We start from the raw sequence: 27,856 nt of genomic DNA, 5'->3' as shown, positions 1-27,856 counted from the left end.
GGGGTTGTCCCTGCCTTTTCTGCAGGGCCGGTAGCAGGCTAGTACAGAACAAAAACCTCCTACTTATATATTCACTTAAGATGCTTAACCTGGCCACTATGTTAAAGAATTTTGAGGATTTGCACAATAGCCTAAACGAAAAACCAAACAGTGGCCCAGGTTCCATCATTTCAGCCACGACATTCGCATTTAACATTACCCAAAGTTAATATGTTGCATGACTGCATCTGCTGTAGTTTTCTCTTATCTGGTTAAGTATATCGTTGAATACAATTTCTGAGTTTATATTTGTAAGAATTTGCACAGGTAGAGGTGGAAAATCAAATCCTGTAAACCCTAGTGAGCATAACTAAACCATGAGATTTTTATTTGGAGCGATGAAATATTAGCAGGATTTGATAAAGATACAAGATTCTCCTCAACCATAAAAATCACTCTGGTGGCCAGGCCCACTCAAAATCACTCAGCCTAATCTATTAATGTTTGGGAAGACTAAAATAGTTAATAGAAAAAGAGGATTATATCCTCTACCTGATATGATATCAATATAGTAATAAAAACAATAAAATTGCATGAAATCACAGGGGAAATGCTGTTTATTTGCAACCTATCAAAACTGTAAATAATGCACCTTTACACAGATAGCACTTCATTCAAATTTCTGTTGAGGTCTTCTAGTCCAACCCCCCACTCAGGAAGGAAATCCTGTACCATTTCAGACAAATGGCTGTCCAATCTCTTCTTAAAAACCTCCAGTGCTGGAGCAGCCACAATTTCTGGAGGCAAGTCGTTCCACTGATTAATTGTTCTGTCAGGAAATTTCTCCTTAGTTCTAGGTTGCTTCTTTCCTTGATTATTTTCCATCTATTGCTTCTTATCCTGCTGTCAGGTGCTTTGGATTTCTACCCTTTGGTTATGCTCTATTTTAAACATTTATTATTTTTTAAAATAATAAACTGTCAGGATAAGCCTTTTTAATGATGGTTTTAATATTAGGTGTCCTTTTCAAGTCCTGAGAGATTATAGAAGGGCTTTTCAACCAGTGGTACGGGTACCACCTGTGGTACATTGGCACCTAGCAGGTGGTACGCGACCATCCTAGAAAAGTGGTAGCGGGGGAGGAGAATGAGCTGAACCGGTGGTAGTACCGCACAAGCCTGAGCGAGAGATGGCTGCAGCTGCAGGGCTGTCAGGGCTCAGTGGAAGCACCAGGATCAGCACCAGGCTCCAGCTGGAGCTCGGCACTGATCCTGGCACTTCTGCTGAGCCCAGAAGAAGTGCTGATCAGCTGAAATGTTGCAGCATCTCCAGGGTCTTGTGATTTATATTCAGATGCTTGGCAACTGATTCATATTTACGATGGTCACAGTGTCCCAGGGTCATGTGAAGTGACCAAAACCTGCTGCAACCACCCAGCAGAAGGGGGGGAAATAAAAACCAAATGCACCCACACCCCCGCTGCCAATCCTCAACAGAAATGCTCACAACAATGAAAACCTCGGACAGGAGGAAGAGCGCTGCTGGGCGAGCAGGCAGGTGTCCTGCTCGGCTGTGGCTTGTGGGTCACTTTTTTCAGTGCCATTGTAACTTTGAACAGTCACTAAGTGAACTGTTGTAAGTCGAGGACTACCTGTAGTTCATCACTTTTTTCCTTTTGGGGGGGGGGGGTCATCAAGTTTTTGACACCTTGCTAGGCGACTGGTGGTGCTCAGATGTTGCCATATCCTAAAAGTGGTACAATGGGTGAAAAAGTTGAAAAGCCCTGGTCTATAGCAAAGTCAATGTGTTACTAACAACTGCAGTTGACTCACTTAACAACTGTGGCAAGGAAGGTCATACAACGAGGCAACGCTCATTGAGCAAGTGCCTCAGCCACATAAAGTTTGGGCTCAATTGTGGTTGTACGTTGAGGATGACCTGTACTTCCTAAAGGTAACATTGGACCCCGAGTATGCCAGTGAGGAATGCTAAAGAGGAAGAAGGACTTGGGGCAACAGAAACAGACAGAGCATTCTGACTAAAGGGGAGGGGGGAAATGTTGCATGAAATGAAACATGACAAGCATGTTGCTGCATGGCAGACCCACCATGCCTTGACTTTTTCATAGAATTTTGCAAAAGATCCAGGCGGTGACTCCTCCCAAGAATAAAAGGATTGCAGCAGCAGCAGCAACAAGATGCTTCTTGCCAGCCAATTCCATCAGTTTTCCTTTTAGAAAAAAAATTGTTAAGGAGGAAAGCATGACACCACTGGAATATGCTTTTTAATAAGCAGCCTTCCAGCTGGAGGCATCCAAGACTACAAATAGAGGAGGTGAATACTGATGAGCGATCTGCTGATCTGCAAAGTAGATTTTCATTTGATTTAAAACAAAAACCAAAAAACCTAGGAATACAGCTGCTACGAATACATTGTCTGATTTCACAAGCTTCCCTTTTTTTGACCCAGTGGTTTTCTTCTTCTGAATTTTCCTCTCAAACTACTATCACCCTGGCAGCGATTAGACATCAGATGTGGCAGAAGCAGAATGTGATCTGACGGCATTTCTCTTTTCAAAGCCCAGAGCAACTTACGTCGACCGAAAGGAAATAAATGTTTGCTGAACTTTCCTTAAGCTACATAATAAATGGAGCAAACCAATATTCTTATATGTATACATAGGCACGCACGCACGCACACACAAACACACACCATTTTTGAGCATGAGCAACTTGTTTTGGGCCTTTTTCCCCTTTGCCCAAGCACCACTCTTGTATTCCAGAGAATACAGGTAGTCCTCAACTTACAATAATTCCTTTAGTGACTGTTCAAAGTTAAGACACTGAAAATAATGGCTTATGACCATTTCCCACACTTCTGACCACTGCAGCATTCCCCATAGTCACGTGGTCAAAATTGAGGCGCGTGGAAACTGGCTCATATTTACGATTGTTACAGTCTCCCCGAGGTCACATGATCCACTTTTGCGACCTTCCAACAAGCAAAGTCAATGGGGAAGCCAGAGTCACTTTACGACCGTGTGGCTAATTTAACAACTGCAGTGATTCATTGAACAGAGGTGGCATGAGAAGTTGTAAAATGAGACAAAACTCCCTTAACAATTAGCAAGGGAAATGTAGGGCTGTTGTGGTTGTAAGTTGAGGAATACCTGTGTGATGGATTGCCTGGACTGTAGGTCCCCCATTAAATCGAAAGCTCCCCCTGAAGTTTTGTGCTCTGCCTCTTTTGCATAAAGCTTGTGAGACTCCATAACTCTGCATGTTTCTGAGGGAGAAATTAAGAGAGCGCTCTGCAAAATCAACCACTAGTAGAGAACAGATTTAACCTTCCACGCATTTATATATATATATATATGTATATATATATTTTAAAACCTGCTTTCTCCAGAGCTTCTGCTGGATTGACTTCAAGCCTTTCTCCTGCGATGATGCTTCTAAGCCTCTTGGGTGGCTCCCAAATACTCCATTTCAGTAGGTCCCCCGATATCTTTCTTGCTTCGGCGGCGGAACTCTTCTGTAATCTCCTCAAAGGACTTGCCTTTGGTTTCTGGCACTTTCAAGTAAACAAATAAGACGAAAAGGACCAGGAGGGCAGAAAAGACCAGAAAGACATAGGAGCCCAATAGTTTCTGTGATGGGTGAGAAACAAAGAGAGAGGATGTTACCGTCACTGATTCCAGGAAGGCTGGCAATATTCAGAATATAAAGGTAAAGGTAAAGGTTCCCCCGCACATGCGTGCTAGTCATTTCCAACTCTAGGGGCTGGTGCTCATCTCCGTTTTAAAGCCAAAGAGCCAGCGCTTGTCCGAGGACGTCTCCGTGGTCATGTGGCCGGCATGACTAGACGCCAAAGGCGCACGGAACGCTGTTACCTTCCCACCGTAGTGGTCCCTATTTTTCTACTTGCATTTTTATGTGCTTTCGAACTGCTAGGTTGGCAGAAGCTGGGACGAGTAACAGGCGCTCACTCTGTTACGCGGCACTCGGGATTCGACCCACCAAACTGCCGACCTTCTGATTGAGAAGCTCAGCATCCTAACCCACTGAGCCACTGCGTCCCTATTCAGAATATACCCACCCTTCAATATTACATGTGGTCCTTGACTTACAGTCAGAACCGAGCCCAAAATTTCTGTTGCTAAGCGAGTTTGGCCCCATTTTACGACCTTTCTAGCCACAGTTGTTAGTCATGATACTCTACGAATAAGTATGGAATCCGCTCCTACCTTGATGTCACGGTAAAGTCTAAAACATAATATTCTGTTGATCATTTTATCTACAAGCTACATATAAAATGGTCAACAGAAATTACTTTAAAGGGGCAAATCCTGGACAATCATTCAGCTGTGTAGTTTCAGCATTATAGAACAAAGGTCAAAGTTTCCTTACAGCCATGTACGGGAAGAACATTCCAATGCAGAAATTGGTGACCCAGTTGGAAAATCCAGCAATTGCAACAGCCGCTGGGCGAGGACCTTGACTGAATAACTCTGCAACAATGAACCAGGGAATCGGTCCTGGTCCAATTTCAAAAAAAGACACAAAGAGGAAGACGGAAACCAGGCTGACATAGCTCATCCATTCAATCTTGGGCTGAAAACAAAAGCAGATGGAACCATATCAACAACCTCATCAGCTTTCAGTCACAGTAAATGAAACAACTTGGATGGCCGTCACCTGTTTCTGTGTGGCTATCTGCAAACCTTATTTACATGGTCAAATATCATGGTTTCCTTAAATAATTGTTATTTTGGCCGGTGTGTGTTGGATTTTATGTCTGCTGACCATATTTATATCCCCTATAAATGATTTGAGAAGGGAAGAAGTTGGAATAGTACCGTGATTCCATGCCAAAGGGTAGATGGCATGACTTAGCACAGGGGTCTCCAACCTTGGAAACTTTAAGACTTGTGGACCTCAAAGCTGGCTGACGAATTCTGGGAGTTGAAGTCCACAACTCTTAAAGTTGACAAGGTTGAGGACCCCTGACATAGCAGTCATTTTTACTTTATTCAATGAAAGACAGCAGGTATGCAAAGGTTTCGTGAAAGGGTGAAGACCCTAAAAGCCCCAGCAGTGTCAGGTACCATGGCCAACAATGAAAGATCCTGGGGTCTATAATTCAATAACTTTTGTAGAAGATATCGAAGGATAGTAGCATTTAGCTGATCTTATCTGGACTTGGACCCCTTCATGGATTACTGCCTTGTCGTGGCGAAGGGGCTTGCGTAATTCAATGACGCTATGAACTATGCCGTGCAGGGCCACCCAAGACGGACAGGTCATAGCAGAGAGTTCTGACAAAATGTGATCCACTGGAGAAGGAAATGGCAACCCACTCCAGTATCTTTCCCATGAAAACCCAATGGACAGTACCAAAAGGCAAAAAGATATGACGCTGGAAGATGAGCCCCTCAGGTCGGAAGGTGTCCAATATGCTACTGGGGAAGAGCAGAGGGCTAGTACTAGTAGCGCCAGAAAGAATGAAGCGACTGGGCCAAAGCCGAAAGGACGCTCAGCTGTGGATGTATCTGGTGGTGAAAGGAAAGTCCAATGCTGTAAAGATTTTTTCTCCATAGGAACCTGGAATGTAAGATCCATGAATCAAGGCAAGCTGGATGTGGTCAAACAAGAGATGACAAGACTGAACATCAACATCTTAGGAATCAGCAAACTAAAATGGACAGGAATGGGTGAATTTAATTCAGATGACCATCAGATATACTACTGTGGACAAGAATCCCTCAGAAGAAATGGAGTAGCCTTCATAGTCAATAAAAGAGTAGGAAAAGCAATACTGGGATACAATCCCCAAAATGACAGAATGATCTCAGTTCGAATCCAAGGCAAACCATTCAATATCACAGTAGTCCAAGTCTATGCCCCAACCACCAGTGCTGAAGAGGATGAAATTGACCAGTTCTATGAAGCCCTACAGCACCTTATAGAACTAACACCAAAAATTGATGTCCTTATCATCATGGGGGATTGGAATGCTAAAGTAGGAAGCCAAAAGATAACTGGAATAACAGGCAAGTTTGGCCTTGGAGTACAAAATGAAGCAGGGCACAGGCTGACAGAATTTGTCAAGAAAATACGATGGTCATAGCAAACAATCTTTTCCAACAACCCAAGAGATGGCTCTACACATGGACATCGGCAGACGGTCAGCACAGAAATCAGATTGACTATATGCTCTGCAGCCAAAAATGGAGAAGCTCTATACAGTCAGTAAAAACAAGACCAGGAGCTGACTGTGGCTCAGACCATGAGCTTCTCGTTGCAAAATTTAGGCTTAAACTGAAGACAGTAGGGAAAAGCACAAGGCCACTCAGGTATGAACTAAATCATATCCCTGGCAAATATACAGTAGAGGTGACAAATAGATTTAAGAAATTAGATCTGATAGACAGAGTGCCTGAAGAACTATGGATGGAGGTTCGCAACATTGTACAAGAAGTACAAACTAAAACCATCCCAAAGAAAAAGAAATGCAAGAAAGCAAAATGGCTGTCTGAGGAAGCTTTGCAAATAGCTGAGGAAAGGAGGGAAGCAAAAGGCAAGGGAGAAAAAGAAAGATACGTCCAATTGAATGCAGAATTCCAGAGAATATCTAGAAGAGATAAGAATACCTTTTTAAATGAACAGTGCAAAGTAATAGAAGAAAACAATAGAATAGGGAGGACCAGAGATCTCTTCAAGAAAATTGGAGAGATGAAGGGAACATTTCATGTAAAAATGGGCATGATAAAGGACCAAAATGGCAGGGACATAACATAGGCAGAAGAGATTAAGAAGAGGTGGCAAAATTACACAGAAGAACTGTACAAGAATGAGCTTAACATCCCTGATAACCACGATGAGGTGGTCACTGACCTCGAGCCAGACATCCTAGAATGTGAAGTGAAGTGGGATTTAGGAAAACTGAGCAACAACAAAGCTAGTGGAGGTGACAGTATTCCAGCTGAGCTATTCAAAATCTTAAAAGACGATGCAGTAAAAGTTCTACACTCAATTTGCCAGTAAATTTGGAAAATGCAACAGTGGCCACAGGATTGGAAAAGATCAGTTTATATTCTAACTCCAAAGAAAGGCAGTGACAAAGAATGTTTAAACTATCGCACCATTGCACTCATTTCACATGCTAGTAAAGTTATGCTTAAAATCCTACAAGCTAGACTCCACCAGTATGTAGATCGAGAACTACCAGAAGTACAGGCAGGATTTCAAAGAGACAGAGGAACTAGAGATCAAATTGACAACATATGCTGGATCATGGAGAAAGCTAGGGAGTTCCAGAAAAACATTTACTTCTGCTTCATTGACTATGCTAAAGCCTTTGATTGTGTGGATCACAACAAACTGTGGCAAGTTCTTAAAGAGATGGGAGTACAAGACCATTTTATTTGTCTCTTGAGAAACCTATATCGGGTCAAGAAGCAACAGTGAGAGCTGGACAAAGGAACCACTGATTGGTTCAAAATTGGGAAAGGAGTCTGGCAAGGCTGTATATTGTTGCCCTGCCTATTTAATTTACTGTATATGCCTATTTAACTTATATGAATCAAAAGTTGGAATTAAGATTGCCGGGAGAAATATCAACAACCTAAGATATGCAGATGTTACCACTCTAATGGCAGAAAGTGAAGAGGAACTAAAGAGCCTCTTGCTGCGGGTGAAGAAGGAGTGTACAAAAGTTGGATTGAAACTTAACATTAAGATCATGGCATCTGGCCCTCTCAATTCCTCATAAATAGATGGGGAAGAATTGGAGGTAGTGACAGATTTTATTTTCCTGGGCTCCAAGATCACCACAGATGGGGACTGCAGCCAAGAAATTAAAAGACGCTTGGTCCTTGGGAGGAAAGCCATGGCAAATCTAGACAGCACACCAAAAAGCAGAGACATCACCCTGCCAACAAAAGTGCGAATAGTCAAGGCCATGGTTTTCCCAGTTGCAATGTATGGCTGTGAAAGTTGGACCATAAGAAAGGCTGAGCACCAAAGAACTGAGGCCTTTGAACTGTGGTGCTGGAGAAGACTCCTGCGAGTCCCTTGGACTGCAAGGCGTTCAAAATGGTCAGTCCTAGAGGAGATCAACCCTGACTGCTCTTTAGAAGGCCAGATCCTGAAGTTGAAAGTCAAATACTTTGGCCACCTAATGGAGAAGGAAGGACTCACTGGAGAAGAGCCTAATGCTGGGAAAGATTAAGGGCAAAAGAAGAAGGGGATGACAGAGAATGAGGTGGCTGGATGGAGTCACTGAAGCAGTAGGCGTGAGCTTAAATGGACTCCAGAAGATGGTAGAGGACAGGAAGGCCTGGAGGAACATTGTCCATGGGGTCACGATGGGTTGGACATGACTTCGCAACTAACCACAACAACAAATCTGGACTTGGAAGATACCAAATGTCAGCATTGTTGGTATTTGGATTAGCAGCAACCTGGGAACCCCAGGGTTAAAGGTTAGATTTAGAGAGCAAATTATAATCTGGAATAATGCAGTTGCAAACAGTTGCATCTACTTTCCAAGAAAGCTTCATGTTTGGATTCAAGTTGTGTCACAATGGAACATACAAGTGTTTGTCAACCTTAGTAACTTTAGAGTGTGTGGACTTCAACTCCCAGAATACTGGGAATGCTGGGAGTTGAAATCCACCCCTTTTGAAGTGGCAAGGTTGAGAAACATTGCTATACACCATCCATCTTCTCTTAAGCTCTCAGAAGAGAGAGATACAGATATTACTTTTTCCTCTGTTGTTAGTGAGTGTGGCATATTTGTCCAGTCCAAACTCCATTGCAATATCTTGGCTGTACTTACGGATAACAATGAGGGCCAGTTCTATTGCCAATGGTATTTTTCCACAGAGCTTTTCTATATAAACATATTTTCAGTTTCCAACTGAAGAAACACACTGTGATCCTTGGCTCTCGTTGCCTCAGCACCTGCAACTAGACACTGACATTTGTGCTCGTACTTTGCTGCTGTCCTCTTTCTCACTTCCTCTTGATTTGGAGAAGGGATTCGCATCCCACTTAAATTACTCTAGTGAAGGGTTAGGCAACCTTGGCTCTTTTATGACTTGTGGACTTCAATTCCCAGAATTCCTGACTCAGGATGTCTGGTTTAGGAATTCTGGGTATTGAAGGCCACAAGTCATAAAAGAGCCGAGATTGCCTACCCCTGCTCTAGTGTATCACCAGTCCCAATGATGCATTGTGTATATCAGTGGCTGAGAAACCTTAGGACAGAAGCTCTAATGGTGCAGGACAGAAGAGGTAAACTTATGATGTTCTCTACTATTAGATACATAAAATATTTACTGCTGGAACAATAAATTATTTCTTCGGGACTGTCCACACTAATAACCTGCACTAATTTTTCTGTGGCTCTGAAAAGTTTTATCCCTTTTGATATAGGTAGATAATGTAAACTGTTTTTCTATTATTTCCTGCTTTTGTCTATTTATTATCCCATTTTACTAGTTAATTGTTTTCTTGTTTACTGATGTTTAATAAATAGCAAGCTTTTTTTTCTAATTGAATTGAGCAGAATATGTGCTTATTCTGATGCTGATGAAGAAATTGACTGGGAGTGTGCGATTTGCAAATTAAGTTGCCAGTGACCCACAACATGATTTACACTTAGTAACAGAATAGCTCACTTCCAAGTAGCAGTGACATTCTGCTAGAGCAGGGGTAGGCAACCTGGGCTCTTGTATGACTCGTGGACTTCAACTCCCAGAATTCCTGAGCCAGCTTGGCTGGCTCAGGAATTCTGGGAGTTGAAGTCCACGAGTCATAAAAGAGCCCAGGTTGCCTACCCCTGTGCTAGAGAGATTAGATGTTCAAACATAGTTGATGTGGACAGAACTAATAACTAAACACTTGAGACAGATATCTTACCTGAAGCACAAGCCCAAGAGTCATTGTCATGCTACACACCATCATGCCTAACAGACCAACCATAAAGAGGATCCGTCTCCCTGCTTTCTCCACCAGAAAAAGCTGAAAGTGATTTTTTTTTGGGGGGGGGAGGGATGAGAAAAGAGGGAAGTTTTGTTGATTAAACAGTAAACTTCAGTTTGGCAATGCAACTAAGCCCGTGGTGGTGAACCTATGGCACGCATGCCACAGGTGGCACGCAGAGCCCTCTCTGTGGGCACGCGCGCCTTTGCCCCAGTCCTAGGCTTTCAGCTGGGTTTTATAAAACTTTTTCACTTTAGGCCTCCGCCACCATGTGCAAAAAAAGAAAGGTTCAATCAATGAATCAATCAATGTCAGCATCTCACGGGAGAAAAAAAGATCTTGCAGAATTGGAATTGATTGTTTGAACTTTTTAGTCCCACCCGGTCTTCCGTTACCACCGCAGCCACGCCCAGCCAATTGGCCACACCCACCCAATGGGCCACACCCCCGGCACCCGACGATACATAAGTGGGTTTTGGGCTGCAGTTTGGGCACTCGGTCTGTAAAAGTTTCGCCATCACTGAGCTAAGCTATACTGTATCAAAGCTTCTTGCCTATGGAATCCACTGGGTCCATCACAGGCTTTGTACGCAGACAGATCAACAGAGCTGAAAATCCTCTCCCTTATCATATCATAGAGCTTTGGAGTAGCACTTTTAGAAGTTATGTAAACAGATTGCAGTCTAGATTGTAGGCCAAGAGTCACTTTCTACATGATTTGGATAGTTGTCTTCTGTTTTGTCACATATGTAGAGGTAGAGGATGGAAACAGACTTTGGAAAAGAAGGAAATCCTCAAAGAAATGGAGGGAAATACTGGTGTTTCTTTTAATTCATTTTCCATGGAGAGGACCTTTGCTTTTACAGTATAGTCTCCATCTCTGGAATTCTCTAGCTCAGAGAATACCGTATTCTAATTCCTTTACACCAGTAAACATAAATGAGGGATTGATGTTGGCGTTTTATTCTATTTATTTATTTTTAGTGCTTTGACAAACCTCTCTTGCTTTGAAGTTGGTTTGCATGTCTGATGAAGCAGAGTTTATGACTGTTTTAAAATTGAGCGAAATTACTTTTAGCAATTCGGTGGATTTTCTTGATTATCCCAATGATAACAAATGGTCTTTGAATGGATCCTTGTGTTTTAAGATCACAATACAGGCTCAGTATGTCCAAGATAGCAATCAGTCATCAAGTTTTGTAATAATTGACAGCCCTCTCCTTTGTGAATGTGTCCAGTCCCCTTTTAAAATCATCTGGTGGTTATAAATTCCATACTCTTAATCCTAATCTTTGGTGGGTTTTGTCTTGCAGAGAGATTAAAAAACAAAACTCTGCTGATGTAAATCAAGCATTACAACAATACCTTTGGTCATTGGGGTTCATATTCTGAGGAAATAAAACACAAAAGTCTTGTGGGGACTTTGTAATCCTATATCATCATCTCTTGGCTGATATTGGCCGTCTATTGAATTGCTGGCCTAAGCACATTTTATTCTGTAGCAGCTCTTTTCTGCTACTTCAGCGATCAAAGTTCAAATAAATGGTTTTGTCTACCTGTTAGTATGGACCACCACCAGTCACTGATTATTTTTTTTTGTGATAAAGCTCAGATAATATTTAAAGGCTTGTAGAGAAGAATAAACACTGGCTGGGACCAGGAGAACAATTTACTGCAATTGACAAACTGCTATTTAGAACCAAGATTAACAGAACAGTAGGAAAACAGAAGAAAAAATAAAGTTTATTATTCAAACTTTGGGAAAATGTCCAAGGCTATCTTGATCACTTTTTTAAAAAAAACCTAATGTTTCTTCTTCATTTTCATGGAATCCTAACTAGATTTCTTCATATGCAAGTCCCATTCCTTTCTGCAATGCTAAATTCCTTAGGAAGAAGTTTTGTAGCCTCACATTGTAACATTTCCAAGAAAGGTTGTTAAACCACAATCTAAAACCCCTGAGAGTAGCTGCAGAATTGTAGAATGGAGCAGAACAGAACAGAATAGAATAAGAGCTGGAAGGGACCATGGAGGTCTTCTAGTCCAGCCACCTGCTCAAGCTGAAGAACCTATACCAGGGGTGGGGAACCTTGGCTCTTTTATGACTTGTGGACCAACTCCCAGAATTCCTGAGCCAGCATGGCTGGCTCAGGAATTCTGGGAGTTGAAGTCCACAAGTCATAAAAGGGCCAAGGTTCCCCATCCCTGACCTATACCATTTCAGACAAGTGATTGTCTAATCCAGGGGTCAGCAACCTGAAACAGCAAAAGAGCCACTCGGAACCGGTTCCGTCACACACACAAAAAAGTGGGAGCTGCAAAATGTGTGTGCGCATGCATGCACGCATGCACATGTGCACAACAAGGCAAAACGTGCACGGATGAAGGCAGCGGGTCTCCAAATGGGGCAGCGGAGGTTTGGAGAGCTGCGCGGAAGGCAGCAGCTCTCCAAATGGGGCGGTGGAGGTTTGGAGAGCTGTGCGGAAGGCAGCAGCTCTCCAAACCTCCGCCACCCCATTTGGAGAGCTGCTGCTTTCATCAAACACGAAGAAACACGAACGCAGCAGCTCTCCAAACGGGGAGGCGCTGCGTTTGTCCGCATCTTAAAGAAACACGAATGCAGCAGCTCTCCAAACGGGAAGGCCCTGTGTTTGTCCGTGTTTGAAAGAAACACGAACGCAGCAGCTCTCCAAATGGGGAGGAGCTGCGTTCGTCCGCATTTGAAAGAAACACGAATGCAGCAGCTCTCCAAATGGGGAGGCGCTGCATTCATCTGCGTTTGAAAGAAACACGAACGCAGCAGCTCTCCAAATGGGGAGGTGCTGCGTTCGTCCGCATTTGAAACACGAATGCAGCAGCTCTCCAAATGGGGAGGTGCTGCGTTTGTCTGCGTTTGAAAGAAATACGAACGCAGCAGCTCTCCAAACGCGTGCGTCCGTATTTCTTTCAAACGCGGACGAATGCAGCATATCCCCGTTTGGAGAGCTGCTGCCTTCGTCAAACATGGATGAAGGCAGCAGCTCTGCAAACGGGGCGGTGTAGGTTTGGAGAGCTGCGCGCACAGTTCTCCAAACCGCTGCTGCTCTCCGTTTGGAGAGCTGCTGCCTTCGTCACACATGGATGAAGGCAGCAGCTCTCCAAACGGGGCGGTGTAGGTTTGGAGAGCTGCGCGCACAGCTCTCCAAACCGCTGCCGCCCGTTTGGAGAGCTGCTGCCTTCGTCAAACATGGACGAAGGCAGCAGCTGCAAACGGGGAGGTGTAGTTTTGGAGAGCTGTGTGCACAGCTCTCCAAACCGCCGCTGCCCGTTTGGAGAGCTGCTGCCTTCATCCCACTTTTTTTCCAGAATGGCGGAGGAGGACTGGGAGCCACAGGAGATGGCTTAAAGAGCCGCATGCGGCTCCTGAACCATGGGTTGCCGACCCGTGGTCTAATCAATGTTTTTGACTAAATTTCTCATGTTCTTGTCTATACAGCCTGGGTTTCATAAGAACTGGACCTTAAAGCATCTGCAAAGCACATGCTAAGCTAGATGGCACCGTGTCTGAATCTGTTATCTGCCTGCCTATTATGCTTCTAACTTGAATTGCCACAGAATACCATTTCTGTACAATAAACAAGCACTTCCTGTTCAACATTATTCCCATGCATGAATATGTCATCAGCCTTGTCGACAATTTCTTGGCATTGAGGCAAGTCTAAAACTCTCCTAGCAGTCTGGACTTTTAAAAGGAGAAGAAAAGAGTGGAACACTGATAGCATTTTTCCCCCTTGCGTAAAATCAATTCACAAATTGCTAGCCATTCTTGGACTGACATAGGCAGCTTGAACAGTGGTGAAAGCGGCATGGGGGGAAATCTCACAAGTCCAGTCCAAACCTGCGAGCTTCCCACATGCACCCAGATGGCCATTGTGTGATGCAGAATGCTGGACTAAAAGGATTTAGGGCAGTGTCTCTCAACCTTGGCAGCTTGGAAGATGTGTGGACCTCAATTCCCAGAATTCCTCAGTCAGTGGGAGTTAAGATTCACACATCTTCAAATTGCCAAGGTTGAGAAACAGGGATGCAGGACCTTAACCCATGGGGGTCATCTTAAGATAAAAGGCTTTGTTGAGCTTTTATAACTCCACCTATTGGCAGAACATGGCATTATCAATTCTACAAAAAATACAGGTAGTCCTCCTCTTACGACCACAATTGAGTCCAATATTTCTGTTGCTAAATCAGACAGTTTTGCACCATTTTACAACCTTTCTTGCCACCGTTAAGTGCATCGCTGCAATTGTTAGTAACATGGTTGTTAAGTGAATCTGGCTTCCCCATTGACTTTGATTGACGGAAGATCACAAAAGGTGATCACATGACCCCGGGACACTGCAACAGTCATAAATACGAGTCAATTGCCAAGCATCTGAATTTTGATCATGTGACCATGGGGATGCTGCAGTGGTCATTAGTATGAAAAACAGACATTAGTCACTTTTTCCAGTGCCGTTCTAACTTTAAACAGTCACTAAATGAACTGTTGTGAGTTAAGGACTACCTTTATACAATTACTATGGTTGGGCAAAATAACACTTCAGCCACCAGTTTGGACCCACATCAAGCATGTTACATGTAAATTGTGCTTTCTTTTTAAAGTTACTATGGCACTTAAAAAAGACCCGTGATGGTGCAGTGGTTAGAATGCAATATTGCAGGCTAATTCCACCAACTGCCAGCAGTTCAATCCTGACCAGCTCAAGGTTGACTCAGCCATCCATCCATCCTTCCAAGATTGATAAAATGAGGACCCAGATTGTTGGGGGCAATATGCTGACTCTGTAAACCACTTAGAGAGGGCTGTAAAGCACTATGGTGCGATATATAAGTCTAAGTGCTATTGCTACTTACAGCAACAACAGTGAACACCGTGTTCACAAAGCCAACTCCTATGGTTGCATAAACAGGCTTCTTGACATGTGCTTTGTTAAAAATATCGGTAGAGTAGTAGAAAATCTAACAAGGGAGACAAAAATAATGTTAGAAGTAGTGAAATCCTTTCATCATACTGTGTATGCAAGCTTGTCTCTGACTTAAATGAAATTTCAGGATGCCAATGGCACAAATTAACCAGCAACCAACCAAATATAATGAGTATATTTCCCAGAATATATTAGCAATCCTACTGGTATGTTGGACCTGACTTCAACCAATTCCCCAATGCTTATGGTTTAATTATCAATTGAGAAATCTATTTTTGGATTGAGCACTGACGATGTTATGGAGTCAGGTAATGAAATGTCTGCAACCACACAACTAAGCTCAGAGAGCATTAAGTATTTCACACTTCAACCCCGAACTATAGATATTCATTTCTATTCAGCCCACCTATCTGAATAACACTCCCAGATAGGTGTGTATAACTGACATACTGTAAATAAACATATTTAGTATTAATACCCATCAGCAAAAAAACTTACAGCATTAATTCCAGAAAACTGTTGAGCAATATGAACTCCTATGGCCACTATGAACGGCTGGCGGTAGGTCGCAGTTGTAACCAGCTGCCAAATGGAGACAGGTTTTTCTTTTGACAATTCTTCTTTCTCTTTCTCCATTTCCTCAATTTCTTTGGTGGAATCATAGTTTTGTCCCCTTAGTTTTAGTAAATCTAGAAAGGAAAATTTAAGTCTTTCTTTATGAAAATCAGCTCTAAGTAGCGCTCATTTAATAACATTTGGGACTAGCAACTTTGTTTTAAAGCTAATTGAAAAATTGTCAGGTGAGCCCAAACTGTGGGGAAACACAACTCGCAAGGAAGACAAGTAAAAGAGTAAACTTTATAGCCCTTCATCCTGAGCTGTGATTGTTTTTATTTACATTCATAGGAGAAGAAGGGATTATAAGAGAGCAGTGATTTTAGGATAGGGGTCTTCAAACGTGGCCCTTTCATGACTTGTGGACTTCAACTCCATGCTAGCTGAGGAATTCTGGGAGTTGAAGTCCACAAGTCATAAAAGAGCCAAGTTTGAAGACCCCTGTTTTAGGACCTTAGAAGGTAAACAAAAGCCTCTGGTGTGAAACTAATTAGAGTCTTGTCAAGTTCAGGCAGCATCTGAAGCCAGCCAGATGGTTCTAATCAACTAATTAAAATCAAAGAGCTAAGTTTGTTAACTTGACCTTAGCAGTTTTTAGGGTTGGACTTTGCTGCAAAGAAGGCCCTGGATTTAGTTCCTGGCACTTCAAAATAAAGACTCAAGTAAAACTATTAGGAAAAACAGCCTTGTCCCTAAGAAGAATGAAACGGCCACCAGAAACAGTTGGTTTGTGATTATAACAGCAGTGACTCCAAAACAATTATTTTGGAGGAACAAAAGGTGGCCAAGAACATTGAAAGGAGGCCAAAGATTTCCCCATGCATTAAATACTTCAGAGATTAGGTCATGGATTTTTGAGTGTGTAGTGAAGGGGTGTCAAACTCGCAATGTCACATGATGTGTCGTGACGTATCTTGACTTTTTTGCCAATGGGGTGGGTTCCTGAAATTTCACACTGATTTTTTTCCCTTTTCCTTTCTATTTACTCTCACTCGCAATGTGCCAACTTTGACCTTAGCCTGGAGCATTGTCAGAATACTGCCTCCTTCCTCGACTATCTTGAATCTTGGAATTGAACAACTCACTGCGGCCAACTCACCACAGCTAACTTGCCGTGGGACAACTTACTACAGGACAATTCAATTTGTTTGCTAGGAGACTTTAATGCTATTTTAGATAACAATTTGGACTATAAGAGTAATATGATCAGGAAAAGGAAAAGAAGAATACTACCGAGATCTTTTTTTAATTTGGCTAAAAATTTAAACATCCAGGATATATGGAGGGAAAGAAACTGCGAGGCAAGGCAGTATACATATTACTCCAATCGACATAATTCGTGGTCCAGAATTGACATGGTATGGATGTCAAAAGAAATCAGCTGTGAGGTTGAAGAGGTGTGTATTGAGACAGGCACTCGGGTAGACAATAACCCTATGAAATTAAGCTGGAAAGGTTCCAAAAAGATACCCAGATGGACCTTACAAAGATCAATTTTAAAAGAAGATGACTTTAGGTTAAAGATGGAGAGCGAATTAGATTTCTTCTTTAAGGAAAATAAAGCTGAAGACACCTCTGTACAAAATAATTGGGATACAGCCAAGGCGATAATGAGAGGGGTAGCAATGGCATACTGTATATGATAAATAAGAACAAGGAGAAAAAACAACAACAGAAAAGGTTAGAAGGGGAATACAAAAGATTAGAAACAATACTCCAACAAGAACCACAAAAAAGAATGTCAGACAATCAATGGATTTAATTAAACATAACCTTAATATTCTAGATAAAGAGAAACTAGCACAACAGATGAGAGGCATAAAACAGAACTTTTTTGAAAATGCAAATAAACCGGGCCGATGGCTTGCATATAAATTGAAAAAACAAAAGGAGAAAAGTTGGATTAGTAAAGTATGTGATGATAAAGGGAGAATATACTATCAGGAAGAGGAGAAAAAAATCATAGCCCAGGAATTTTACGAGCAATTATACAAAGATGATGGTCAGGCAAGTGTGCAGAAAGTGGAGGATTGTTTCCAAAAAGCTAAATTACCTAAGGTTACAGAAGAAATCAGAAATATGTTGAACGAAGAAATTAGGTTGTCCGAGGTGATAATGGCCATTAATAAACAAAATAATAATAAAACATCGGGTCCTGACGGTCTTCCGATAGAAATTTACAGGGAACAACAAAATATTCTAGCACAACCTTTACTGGAGGTGTTCAATGTAGTATTAGAAGATGCAAGAATTCCTAAATCATGGTCTGAGGCAAATATAGTCCTTATTCCGAAAGATAATACTGATCATACATTAATTCAAAATTACAGACCTATATCTTTACTCAATTCGGACTATAAGATATTCACAACAATCATAGCTGAATGACTTAAAAGATTCCTGAATGACTTCATACATGCAAACCAGATTGTTTTCCTTGCTAAAAGGCAAACTAAACATAATATTAGAGTAATACTGGATACGTTAGAATATTATGAACTACACAGCGGACAACAGATGGTGTTACTATTCCTAGATGCCCAGAAGGCCTTTGATAATGTTAAATGGTCATTTTTATATCAACAACTTAATTATATGGCTATGGGTGAAAAATTTATAAATACAATAAGGGCAATCTATACTAACCAGGAAGCAAAAGTAATTATTAGTGGGGAAATATCTAGGAAATTTCAAATACAAAAGGGAACACGACAAGGTTGCCCCTTATCTCCACTGCTGTTCATATTGACACTAGAAGTTCTAACAAGAATAATTAGAAATGAACCACAGATAAAAGGATTAGATATTAAAAAGGAAACTTTCAAACTTCAAGCATGATGATCTGGTTTTTATCATGGAGGACCCACAACATTCGGGACCAAAATTACTGGAAAAATTAGTCAAATATGGTGAAGTCGCTGGGTTGAAAATAAATAGACATAAGACCAAGATGATTGTTAAAAATATGACTAACAAACAGAAAGAAAACTTGGCTAGAATTATGGACATAGAAATAGTCAAACAAATAAAATACTTAGGAATCAATATTACGGCTAGATGCACTTCACTTAAAGAAGATAACTACAATAAAATAGTGAAACAAATAAAAGGTGATTTGGAAAGATGGGGAAACTTCAACCTTTCATTATTGGGGAGAATTGCGGTGATTAAGATGAATGTCTTGCCTAAAATCTTGTTCTTGTTCCAAAATATCCCAATACAACTTGACTTAAAAATTTTCCGAAACATGAACAAACTGTCATTAAATTTTATTTGGCAAGAGAAAAAACCAAGAATTAAAATGAAATATTTGCAGGACACAAAGGAAAACGGGGGATTTGGATTGCCAGTCTGGGAATTATATTACCATGCCGCGGTGTTAAATTGGATTAGAGAATGGATAATTCTGAAAAATACAAGATTACTGACTTTAGAAGGTCATGATTTACAATTTGGTTGGCATGCTTTTTTATGGACTGAGAAACAAGGATTATTTTCACATTTTCAAAAACATCGGATTAGGCAAGCACTATTTAACATTTGGAATAAAATCAGAAATTATAACTACACTAAAGTACCAGTCTGGCTACCCACCCTCGAAGCAATTGTCTATCCAAATCTATTTAACTTGGGTAACAAAATTTCATATAAGGACATCATAAATAATGAGAGGGAATTGAAATCCAGAAATGAATTAGAATTACAAGGGATAAAATTAGATTGGTGGGCCTATTTACAGATTCAATCAAGATTAGGGAAAGATAAAAAAGAATGGGGGATAAATACCCAGGAAACAGCTTTGGATAAAATATTATTGGGGCCAGATAATAAACAAATAAAGAAATTATATAATTTGCTCTTGGGATATAAATTGTTTGAGGAACAAGTGAAGGACCCTATGTTGACTTGGGCCAAAAATTTGGGACATGGCATTGATTCTGACACATGGCAAACGCCCTGGGACAGAAATAAAAGAATAACACTGGCCTCAACCTACAAAGAAAATTTATTTAAAATGTTCTACCGATGGCATCTTCCCCCAGCACGCTTAGCCAAAATGTATAAGACAGTATCTCCTAAATGTTGGAAATGCTCCGAAGAATTAGGCACATATTTCCACACATGGTGGTCTTGCAGCAAGACACAAAGATATTGGCAAATGATTTGGACTTGGCTAAAAGAAATACGAAGACGAAAAGTTGAGTTTAGTCCAGAATTTTTCTTATTGGGCATAATAAAAGAGAAATACTCCAAAGAAGAGTTGTATCTGAAAATTCATATTATTACGGCAGCAAGAATGTCGTTTGCCCAGAATTGGAAAAGGAGCAAAATTCCGGTAGAAAACGAGGTAATAAGGAAAATTTGGGAGTGCGCAGAAATGGACAAATTAACTCTGGAAATTAAGAATAAAGATCAATCAGGCTACTATAAAATCTGGAATAAGTTTTATTTCTGGCGGGAACAAAAGAAAGGTCTCCATTAGAATTTATAGATTGGTTGATTTAATTTAATTTAATTAAATTAAATTATGGGACTTATATGCCGCCCTATCTCCTGAAGGACTCAGGGCGGCTAACAACAATAAAAACAACAATAAAAACAATAAATACAAATATTAAAAGAAATTAAATTTTACAAAGCCCCACTAAAAACCAGTAAAAATTAAAAACATAATTAAAACCCCCAACGTCAGTCCAGGTTGGCCAGTTGGAAAAGGTATGTCTTTAAATCGCGACGAAAGGACTGGAGATCTGGGGCCATCTGAAGTTCTCGGGGGAGCTGATTCCAAAGGGTAGGCACCCTGACAGAGAAGGCCCTCCCCCTGGGGGTTGCCAGCCGACATTGTCTGGCCGACGGCACCCTGAGGAGACCCTCTGTGTGAGTGCACAGGGCGATGGGAAGTCGTTCCTGGCAGCAGACGGTCCTGCAAATATCCCAGGCCTAAGCCATGATTACTCTAAATACTGTATTATTATATATAATTGATATGTATTTTAAGTGTATCTTATGTGTATATATATACAGTATATATATGTAAATTTTAAAAATAATGTAGACAAGAAGGTATGTCAGTCCATTCGCACCGTGTCCAATGTTTTAAATAATAAATTCAATAAAAAAATTAATTTTTTTTTTAAAAAAAACAAATACAAAAGTTAATTTGAATGGAACTGTGGCAATAATAATAAAATGAAGAAAGTCAAGAGTTACAATAATTTTGATGAAAACGTGGTCACCAAGATAAAAATAACCGAATGAAACAATGCACAGTTGAATTGTTCTGCAGCCAATTGTTCCATGGCAAGTTGGCTGCAGTGAGTTGTCCTAGACCCCTTGAATCTAGCCTAAGTGATCCAGATATACTCCTACTCCCATCCAAACTAAGTTCCACTTCTCGTAGGAAGCCATGATCCCCCTTTTCCAACATGATTTTCAGGCAATCGGAAGAAGTCTCCTTACTTATTTTGGCTCCTTCAACGTCTCCACATTTTATGTACATGTATCTAGGACTTTCTGGACAAATTAGGAGCAGAAAAATCTGTAAGACAGCAGTACCACCTGACAGGGACAGAAGTAATGGCCAACATTTCTGTGTGCCCAACAAAATATCCAATCCAAGAACCTGTAGAAAATATAGAATAATATAAATTAATTTAAATGAAAACCTTGTCAAGTCATGACTCTTGGCATTAACAAGGAAGAGTATGTAAAGCGGTGACATCAATAAAACTTTCCTAAGGACACTTCTTACGGTTCATTTCAGTTTGAGTGGAAACCAGATGCAATCTTTTTCTTCAGATGGTGATGTCAGCAATACAAGAGCTAGTGTGGGACAGTAGTTGAGGTATTTGACTGAGGTTGGGATTCAAATCTGTAGCAGTCCTGGAAACTTGGTGGTTTTGTGCTGGATACTATCTCTCAGTCTCACATACCTCACATTGTTGTCATGGAGAAAAGTGAACAAAAGAATATGTCTTCTTGAGCTTCAGGATATAAATCTAGATGACGGTCTCAATTATTAAAAAAAATGTCTTTACGATGTCACTTTTGTTTTAAAGACAAACACAAATGCTGCCCACAGTTACTGGAATTTGGGCAGCATACAAGTTTGTTAAATAAATAAATGAATACATTCTTCACTTGAGGATATGCTATTGTAATTATCTATTCATTTGCGTGTTTGTTGTATTTATAAATTGCCTCAATCCCACTGGACTCCAGGTAGCTTATAGCATATATTTTCAATGTCTAGTGCAGTGTTTCTCAACCTTGACCATTATAAGATGGGTGAAGAAGTCTGGGGAATTCTACAAGTTGAGGTTCACCCATGACCAAAGTTGAGAAACACTCTTCTACAGCAAGAGTAAACAATCTTCTTCCTATGCAAGAAAGAAGTCTTTCAGAAGTATGTATCAGGCACTGCATTCAGGTGTCTAAAGCACGTGAGGGGATAAGACCACAACCAAAAGTGGCTGATGGAATCATTTTGACACAGTTTTGGTTCCTCTCTAAGACCCACTTTTCTGTATGTTGTCCTTGATTTTGAGATTTGCTGTTCTTTGTCTACAGCAAGAAGCAAAGGAGTCGTGTTTTGTAATGAGGCCAAAGGCTGCAATTTCTCCATGTTCATACTAGTTGTCCTCATGGGCTACTTTACACCAAACCTAATTAACTTAATATGCTCTGCTGGTTTATCTTTAGGGAATTGAACTAATGACTGACTTCCTTGAATTGAACTCAATCTTTGTAACGTCATGGACATGGACATATTTAGGCCATGTTTTTGGACTTTTCTATTTCCCAGGCTACACTTTTACTCTGTGTTTTCTGATGGGTTATACTAATAAGACCTAATTAAGACCTACTGCTTAGCTTTTAAGTCCAGCCAGATCCATTTAGTCATCTCCTGCTTCAGGCCGCATATACATAGATACATATGTACATGTGTACATGGTACATATTGGGTATTTACAGATAGACAGACACACAGATAGGATGACACATAGACAGATGCTTTCAATCATTGTGCAATTGCACTGACATATCTGATTCACACAGACCAGCTTTGGACATACTGCTCCAAACTGAGGGGCAGTTTGAAGACTCAGAGAGCACCAAGGACCCTAAGTTTGGAGACTGTTCAGGAAGTCCCTCTATTTTCCTAGGATGCACACAGATGGATAAATATTATCTATTGTTTATCACATGCAACTGGTACCAATTCTTCTGATGACTTGCTGATTGCTGGGTATATTTAAATAGTTATTGTGATAATTAAAACAATAGAAAGTATTAGCATTGTCAATAGGCACAGTTGTGAGTGTTTGCTGTTTGCTTTCAGATATTTAAAAATGTATTAAAAACTTGGAATCTTGATGTATAAATATGCATAATAAATAAATAAATGCAATAACAAGATCAAGAAACTAGGGATTCATTTTTAACTAAAGTACAGATGAAAAAGTCATGACAGCACCACTTAGCTACGTGATCACCGAGTCCTCCAAGCAGTCTTACCTACCTGGCTGATGAGAATACCTATAACAACAGCCAGCTGATTCAGGGTGCCGAGAGCCCCACGGAGAGCAGTTGGAGCTATTTCTCCAACATACAATGGAGCAAGTCCAGACGAGAGTCCTGGGCAAATACAAACAAACAAGGGCACCAACTGTAGCGTCTTGATCATCAGAACAATCATTTTCTCGGCTATCCTTAAAAACTCCTTTAAGTTATGAAGGAAGATCATATTCCCAAAATAATAAATAAATAAACAATATAAACATTAAAAACTGAGGACTTCTTTTCCCTTTCAAGAATTTTGATGTTTCATTAAAAAGGCACAATACTCCTTTAACTCAAGCATGGGACCTTGGTGACTTCATGGGGTTTCTTGGTAACAGCATATAGCTCCTTCTACTCAGAACATGGCACTGATGTGGGAAAGAAAGTATTGTCAGATACGGGTCAACTCTGGAACACTTTCACATTTCTCTTTATTTATTTGCTATTTCTTGACTGCATATGCCTCTATTGCTCCTTGCTATTGTTACATTGGTTCTAGCTTTCCTAAGTCCTTGTATCTTCCAACACTGAATCTCTAGATGCATTTGAGCTGTTCTGCTCATCTAGAACCGTGCTAGAAGGTGATACGTTGCCTATCCCTCTTCTACAGCTTTGGTATGATTGTCTGGTTTTATCTGCCCGTATAACTGTATTGAATGCAAACATTAATTGTAAGGTCCCCTCAGCAAATGGTTATTAGATTTCCACCAGACAATGCAGTCAGTTTCTGTTGTAATTTTCTCAACCAGTGACAGCTCTGGCAGTTGCTTGAGATTGCTGGATCTGGACCCTACTTCTCTGTCATCTCCTTATACTCAGATTTTTCTTTCTTGTTAAGTTCATGCATGCTACATGCTAATTTATGAAGCCAGATGATGGAGTGCATGTTTCTCCATGACACGATCCCTGGTTTAATCCCCAGAATAACTGGGGAAATCCTCAACCCTAGAATCACTGCTCCCAACCAGTGTTGATAATGCAGCCATGTTCCTTTTTCACTTGCAAATAATCACTGAAGTGTCAAGGAAAATCCAAGAAGAAAAGCTCTATTGTCAAACCTGACTCACTCCATAGTTGCCTGCTTTCACTTGCAACTTTACCAAACAGTGATAGGAGGAGGGTGGTAAATTCCTAAGGGTGGAGGGAGGCTATGGAATGCAAGTGAACCATCTGTTGCCGGGGAGACATTATCTAACAAGGCCCAGTGATGAAGAATGTTTTCACTGAAGCATTCAGTTTTTCCCAAAGTAAAAGAACTGAACTCAGTTGGTGAACTATGAACTGTGGGTGGCCTGGAGGAGAAAAGGGAATTACCTATGTGGGTTTTTTCAGGAAAAACCCCAGAGTTGACTTTGCTTCTGCTGTGCCTAGATGGATTTTTCAATAAAGCTACACTCTTGGTTCATCTAAGGAGCTGGGAGTTTCTTTTGTTGAATGTTCCAAATGGGATGGTTGACATCTATTGAGAATCAACTTTTAACTTACCACCATGCAAGCCTGTCAAGACTCTTCCAATAATTACCAGGATGTGGGAGGGGCCATGTTTTGCCACTACAAAAAATAAGTTCCCAGAGATTGCAAAAACATTCACCAGTAGCATGGCTCTCACTCTAGAATAATAGGAAGAGGTATATTAAACAAGGTTTAATATCCAAAATGATTTGATCTTTAGTTTAGTATCCAAAGTGACTTGATCTATGGGTGTCTAAATAGCAAAGATACCTCCATAGTAAATAAAAAGCTGAACATTGGTGTGCAGGCAGCCTATTTTTATCAAACCTTCTCAAAACTCAGGGCTTTTTTCATAATCGCAGTTACCACTAACCTGAGTCTCCTTTGAAGACACTGGCTAACCTTGGTTAAAATTGTACTACTTCTGTATTAACTATATCTAAGGCTGCTGCTGCTGTAATTTATAGGCAGGATTTACACCTTGCCTTTCATCAGGGGTTCTTAACTGAATTGACTAGGTTCATATATTGCACGAAACCAAAATATATACAGATAGTCCCTAACTTACAAACATAATGGAGCCTGCCCATCACCACTGTGAGTTGTGATAGCTGTAAAATGGCTTGGTCAATATATAATTTGGATTTTACTATGTGTTTTGTGGAGGTTGTTAAGTGAGTGGCATGGTTGTTAAGCGAACCATGGGTGCAGTTTTGCCAAAAACCAGAAGTAAATGCTGCTTTTTTGGCAAAATTGTCATAAAACATGGTCATGTGACCACAGGGCACTGCTAATGTCTATTACTGTGGCTGTGTTGCCAAGCACCTAACGTTTGGTGATGTGACCTGGGAGTGGTTGGGAGCGACCATCAGAACTTTGAATCTGGGTTATAAGTAGCCCCAAGGTAGAATTCATTGTAACTTTGAACAGCCACTAAGTCACTAGTCATAAGTTGAGGACTAGCTGTAGCTTAGTAATCATACAATCCCTAAACAGGCTTACTAAACACAGGGGTTTTCCCATGCTCTGTTACTTATCAGTGGTGATCGCTGCCAGAAAATAAAACATGGATGGACAGTTTGCTATTATGCCTCTCAGCAGAAGTGTCATCAAGTGGCTTTGTAGCTCAGCTGCACTGTATTTCGTAGTAGCCATCCTGTGTATATATACCCCTATCCTCTTCAGTCCCTTAATCATGGTTGACTCCTATCAGATTTGCACAGCCCAGATAAAGGATAGACTGTATCAGTGCTTTGATTATTCTAATAAAGGTGAAGAGCAGACACTCTTCAGCCCACCATCATTCAAACTACACTTCTCTGCCTAATAAATTCCCAGAGGTACCAGTATAGGCTTTTTGCTCTGTCATCCTCTTTTCTCATTATAGCTGCTATTCTTTTCATTTTATCCAGTGTGGCACTTACATTGTTTTATTATTTTATTTCCAAACTCTGTGTGCTGTCTGCAATTCTGGGAGGCTTACACTACGCAGGACTAAAAAAAACCTGTTTGAAAAATCAAACGTGGAAACCTGTTCCTGTTCTAATTGAAACTCTTCCTATTCTAATGTCCCACAGAACGTCTTTATCACTTTCCTGAAAAATGTTAGGGTGACTTCAGGAGATATGCTGTTGTCAAAAGAGGGGGCTGCTACTGAGAAAATTTATTTCTAAAATAATAAAAATGGAGCTACATTCAAAGATAAAAAATTATAGTTAAAAGATGGGGAAGGAGGGAGCAGGATGTGTGCGTGAGAGAGGTGGGATTACCTCTTAACTCATCAACCACCTACAATGTGATGCTCCTTCATTGGGGCCTCAGGTCCACTGGAAGACCCATGTCTTTAGGCCCTTACAAAAGGTCAGAAGGGTGGAAGTCAATCTCACCTCAGGGGCTAAGATGTTCCAACTGAAATTCCTTGACTGATGGGGCCCACAGCATGCCTCCTGTGCTGGCTTGTGTGGGGTGGGCCAGTCCCATTGGTGTGAGACAACTACTTTCCCTATATTCATAAAATCAGCAGTATGATAGGCTAAGAATTTTGGAGTTCAGTACTGTTGTTAAAGATGGAACTCAAAGTGAGGAACTTTGTTGAATCAAAGTAAATTTCCATCTACTTCATTCTTGTAATTTTACCAGTGATCAAGCAGACATTTTGAGAAACTGACAAACAGAACATGAAGATAAATGATTTCTCTGTTCTTTGTTTTCAGGATAATTATTGAGATATATTATCTCAGTAAGCTTCTTCATTGTTAACATCAACCAAGCCAGCAGCCATTAACCTGTTTTATGGAAATGATATACGGATGGAGATATTGTTTGAATCCAAACGCTACATGTCCAGTCCTTTGCATCTCCAGGATGTCTGGAGAAGACCCTCAGCCTGAAATCCTAGAACAAGTCTATCCTGCTTGAACTTATTGGGCCAAAGTCACTGGAAATAAATAGTTCCATAAATATCCACACCCTGAACAATATAGAGTTTTAAAGGTGACAACCTGAATTGCCCCAGAAGCTGACCAGTAGCCAGTGCAGCCTTTGAAGAAGAGACATTATGTTACGTTGCATGGCCTGTCTTATGAAACAGTATAACTCCTGAAGTTTTTAATTATTTATTATCTTAAAGGATTGTTTGATACTCAAAATCACATGGCCAGTGGCTGGCCCTATAAATGGAAGGATGGATGGATAGACAGACAGATGGATGGATGGAATGGATGGATGGATGGATAGATAGATGACAGACAGTTGACAGATAGATAGATGACAGATAGATGATAGAGATAGATAGACAGATGATAGATAGTTGATAGATGATAGATGATAAATAAATGATAGATGATTGATAGATGAAAGATAGACAGATAGATGGTAGATGATAAACAGATGATAGACAAATAATAGATGATAGATGATAGATAGATAGATAGATGATAGATAAATGATAGATAGATGATAGACAAATAATAGATAATAGATGATAGGGATAGATAGATAGATAGATAGATAGATAGATAGATAGATAGATAGATAGATAGATAGATAGATAGATAGATAGATAGATAGATAGATAGATAGACAGACAGACAGACGGATAGATGAATAGACAGACAGAGAGACAGACAATTAAATGCTTTACTTCCTTAAATTTTTCCAAGCTATCGCCTCATTATAATTTCTCCAGTGTGTCAGTGGTAGTCAGGACCCAATAAGAATGGTTTTCATTATCTCCTGAGTTACACAGAATGCCTGCCTTATTCTTCTACCAAGACATTAAATCCAAGAAGGAAA

At 40.6% G+C, this 27,856-nt stretch overlaps 1 protein-coding gene across 1 annotated transcript in view; it reads right to left on the bottom strand.

Annotated features, from left to right (window-relative positions):
- Positions 1-3,433: 3,433 nt before the first annotated feature.
- The window catches only part of SLC2A2 (solute carrier family 2 member 2), a gene marked incomplete at both ends in the record, with an annotated part of 37,050 nt that continues 12,627 nt past the window's right edge, over positions 3,434-27,856 (bottom strand). Inside the window, 8 exons of the mRNA XM_081328253.1 lie at positions 3,434-3,628; positions 4,389-4,592; positions 9,906-10,007; positions 14,862-14,966; positions 15,431-15,621; positions 21,008-21,170; positions 23,070-23,185; positions 24,596-24,720. Of these exons, the coding sequence (XP_081184379.1) occupies positions 3,434-3,628; positions 4,389-4,592; positions 9,906-10,007; positions 14,862-14,966; positions 15,431-15,621; positions 21,008-21,170; positions 23,070-23,185; positions 24,596-24,720 (1,201 nt within the window). The remainder of the gene's footprint in view (positions 3,629-4,388; positions 4,593-9,905; positions 10,008-14,861; positions 14,967-15,430; positions 15,622-21,007; positions 21,171-23,069; positions 23,186-24,595; positions 24,721-27,856) is intronic.

The sequence above is a fragment of the Vipera berus genome (assembly GCF_964194415.1).
Source record: "Vipera berus genome assembly, chromosome: 5".
NCBI lineage: Eukaryota > Metazoa > Chordata > Lepidosauria > Squamata > Viperidae > Vipera > Vipera berus.
Note: the sequence above shows the minus strand (reverse complement) of the source record. Positions and strands in the feature narration are given on the sequence as shown.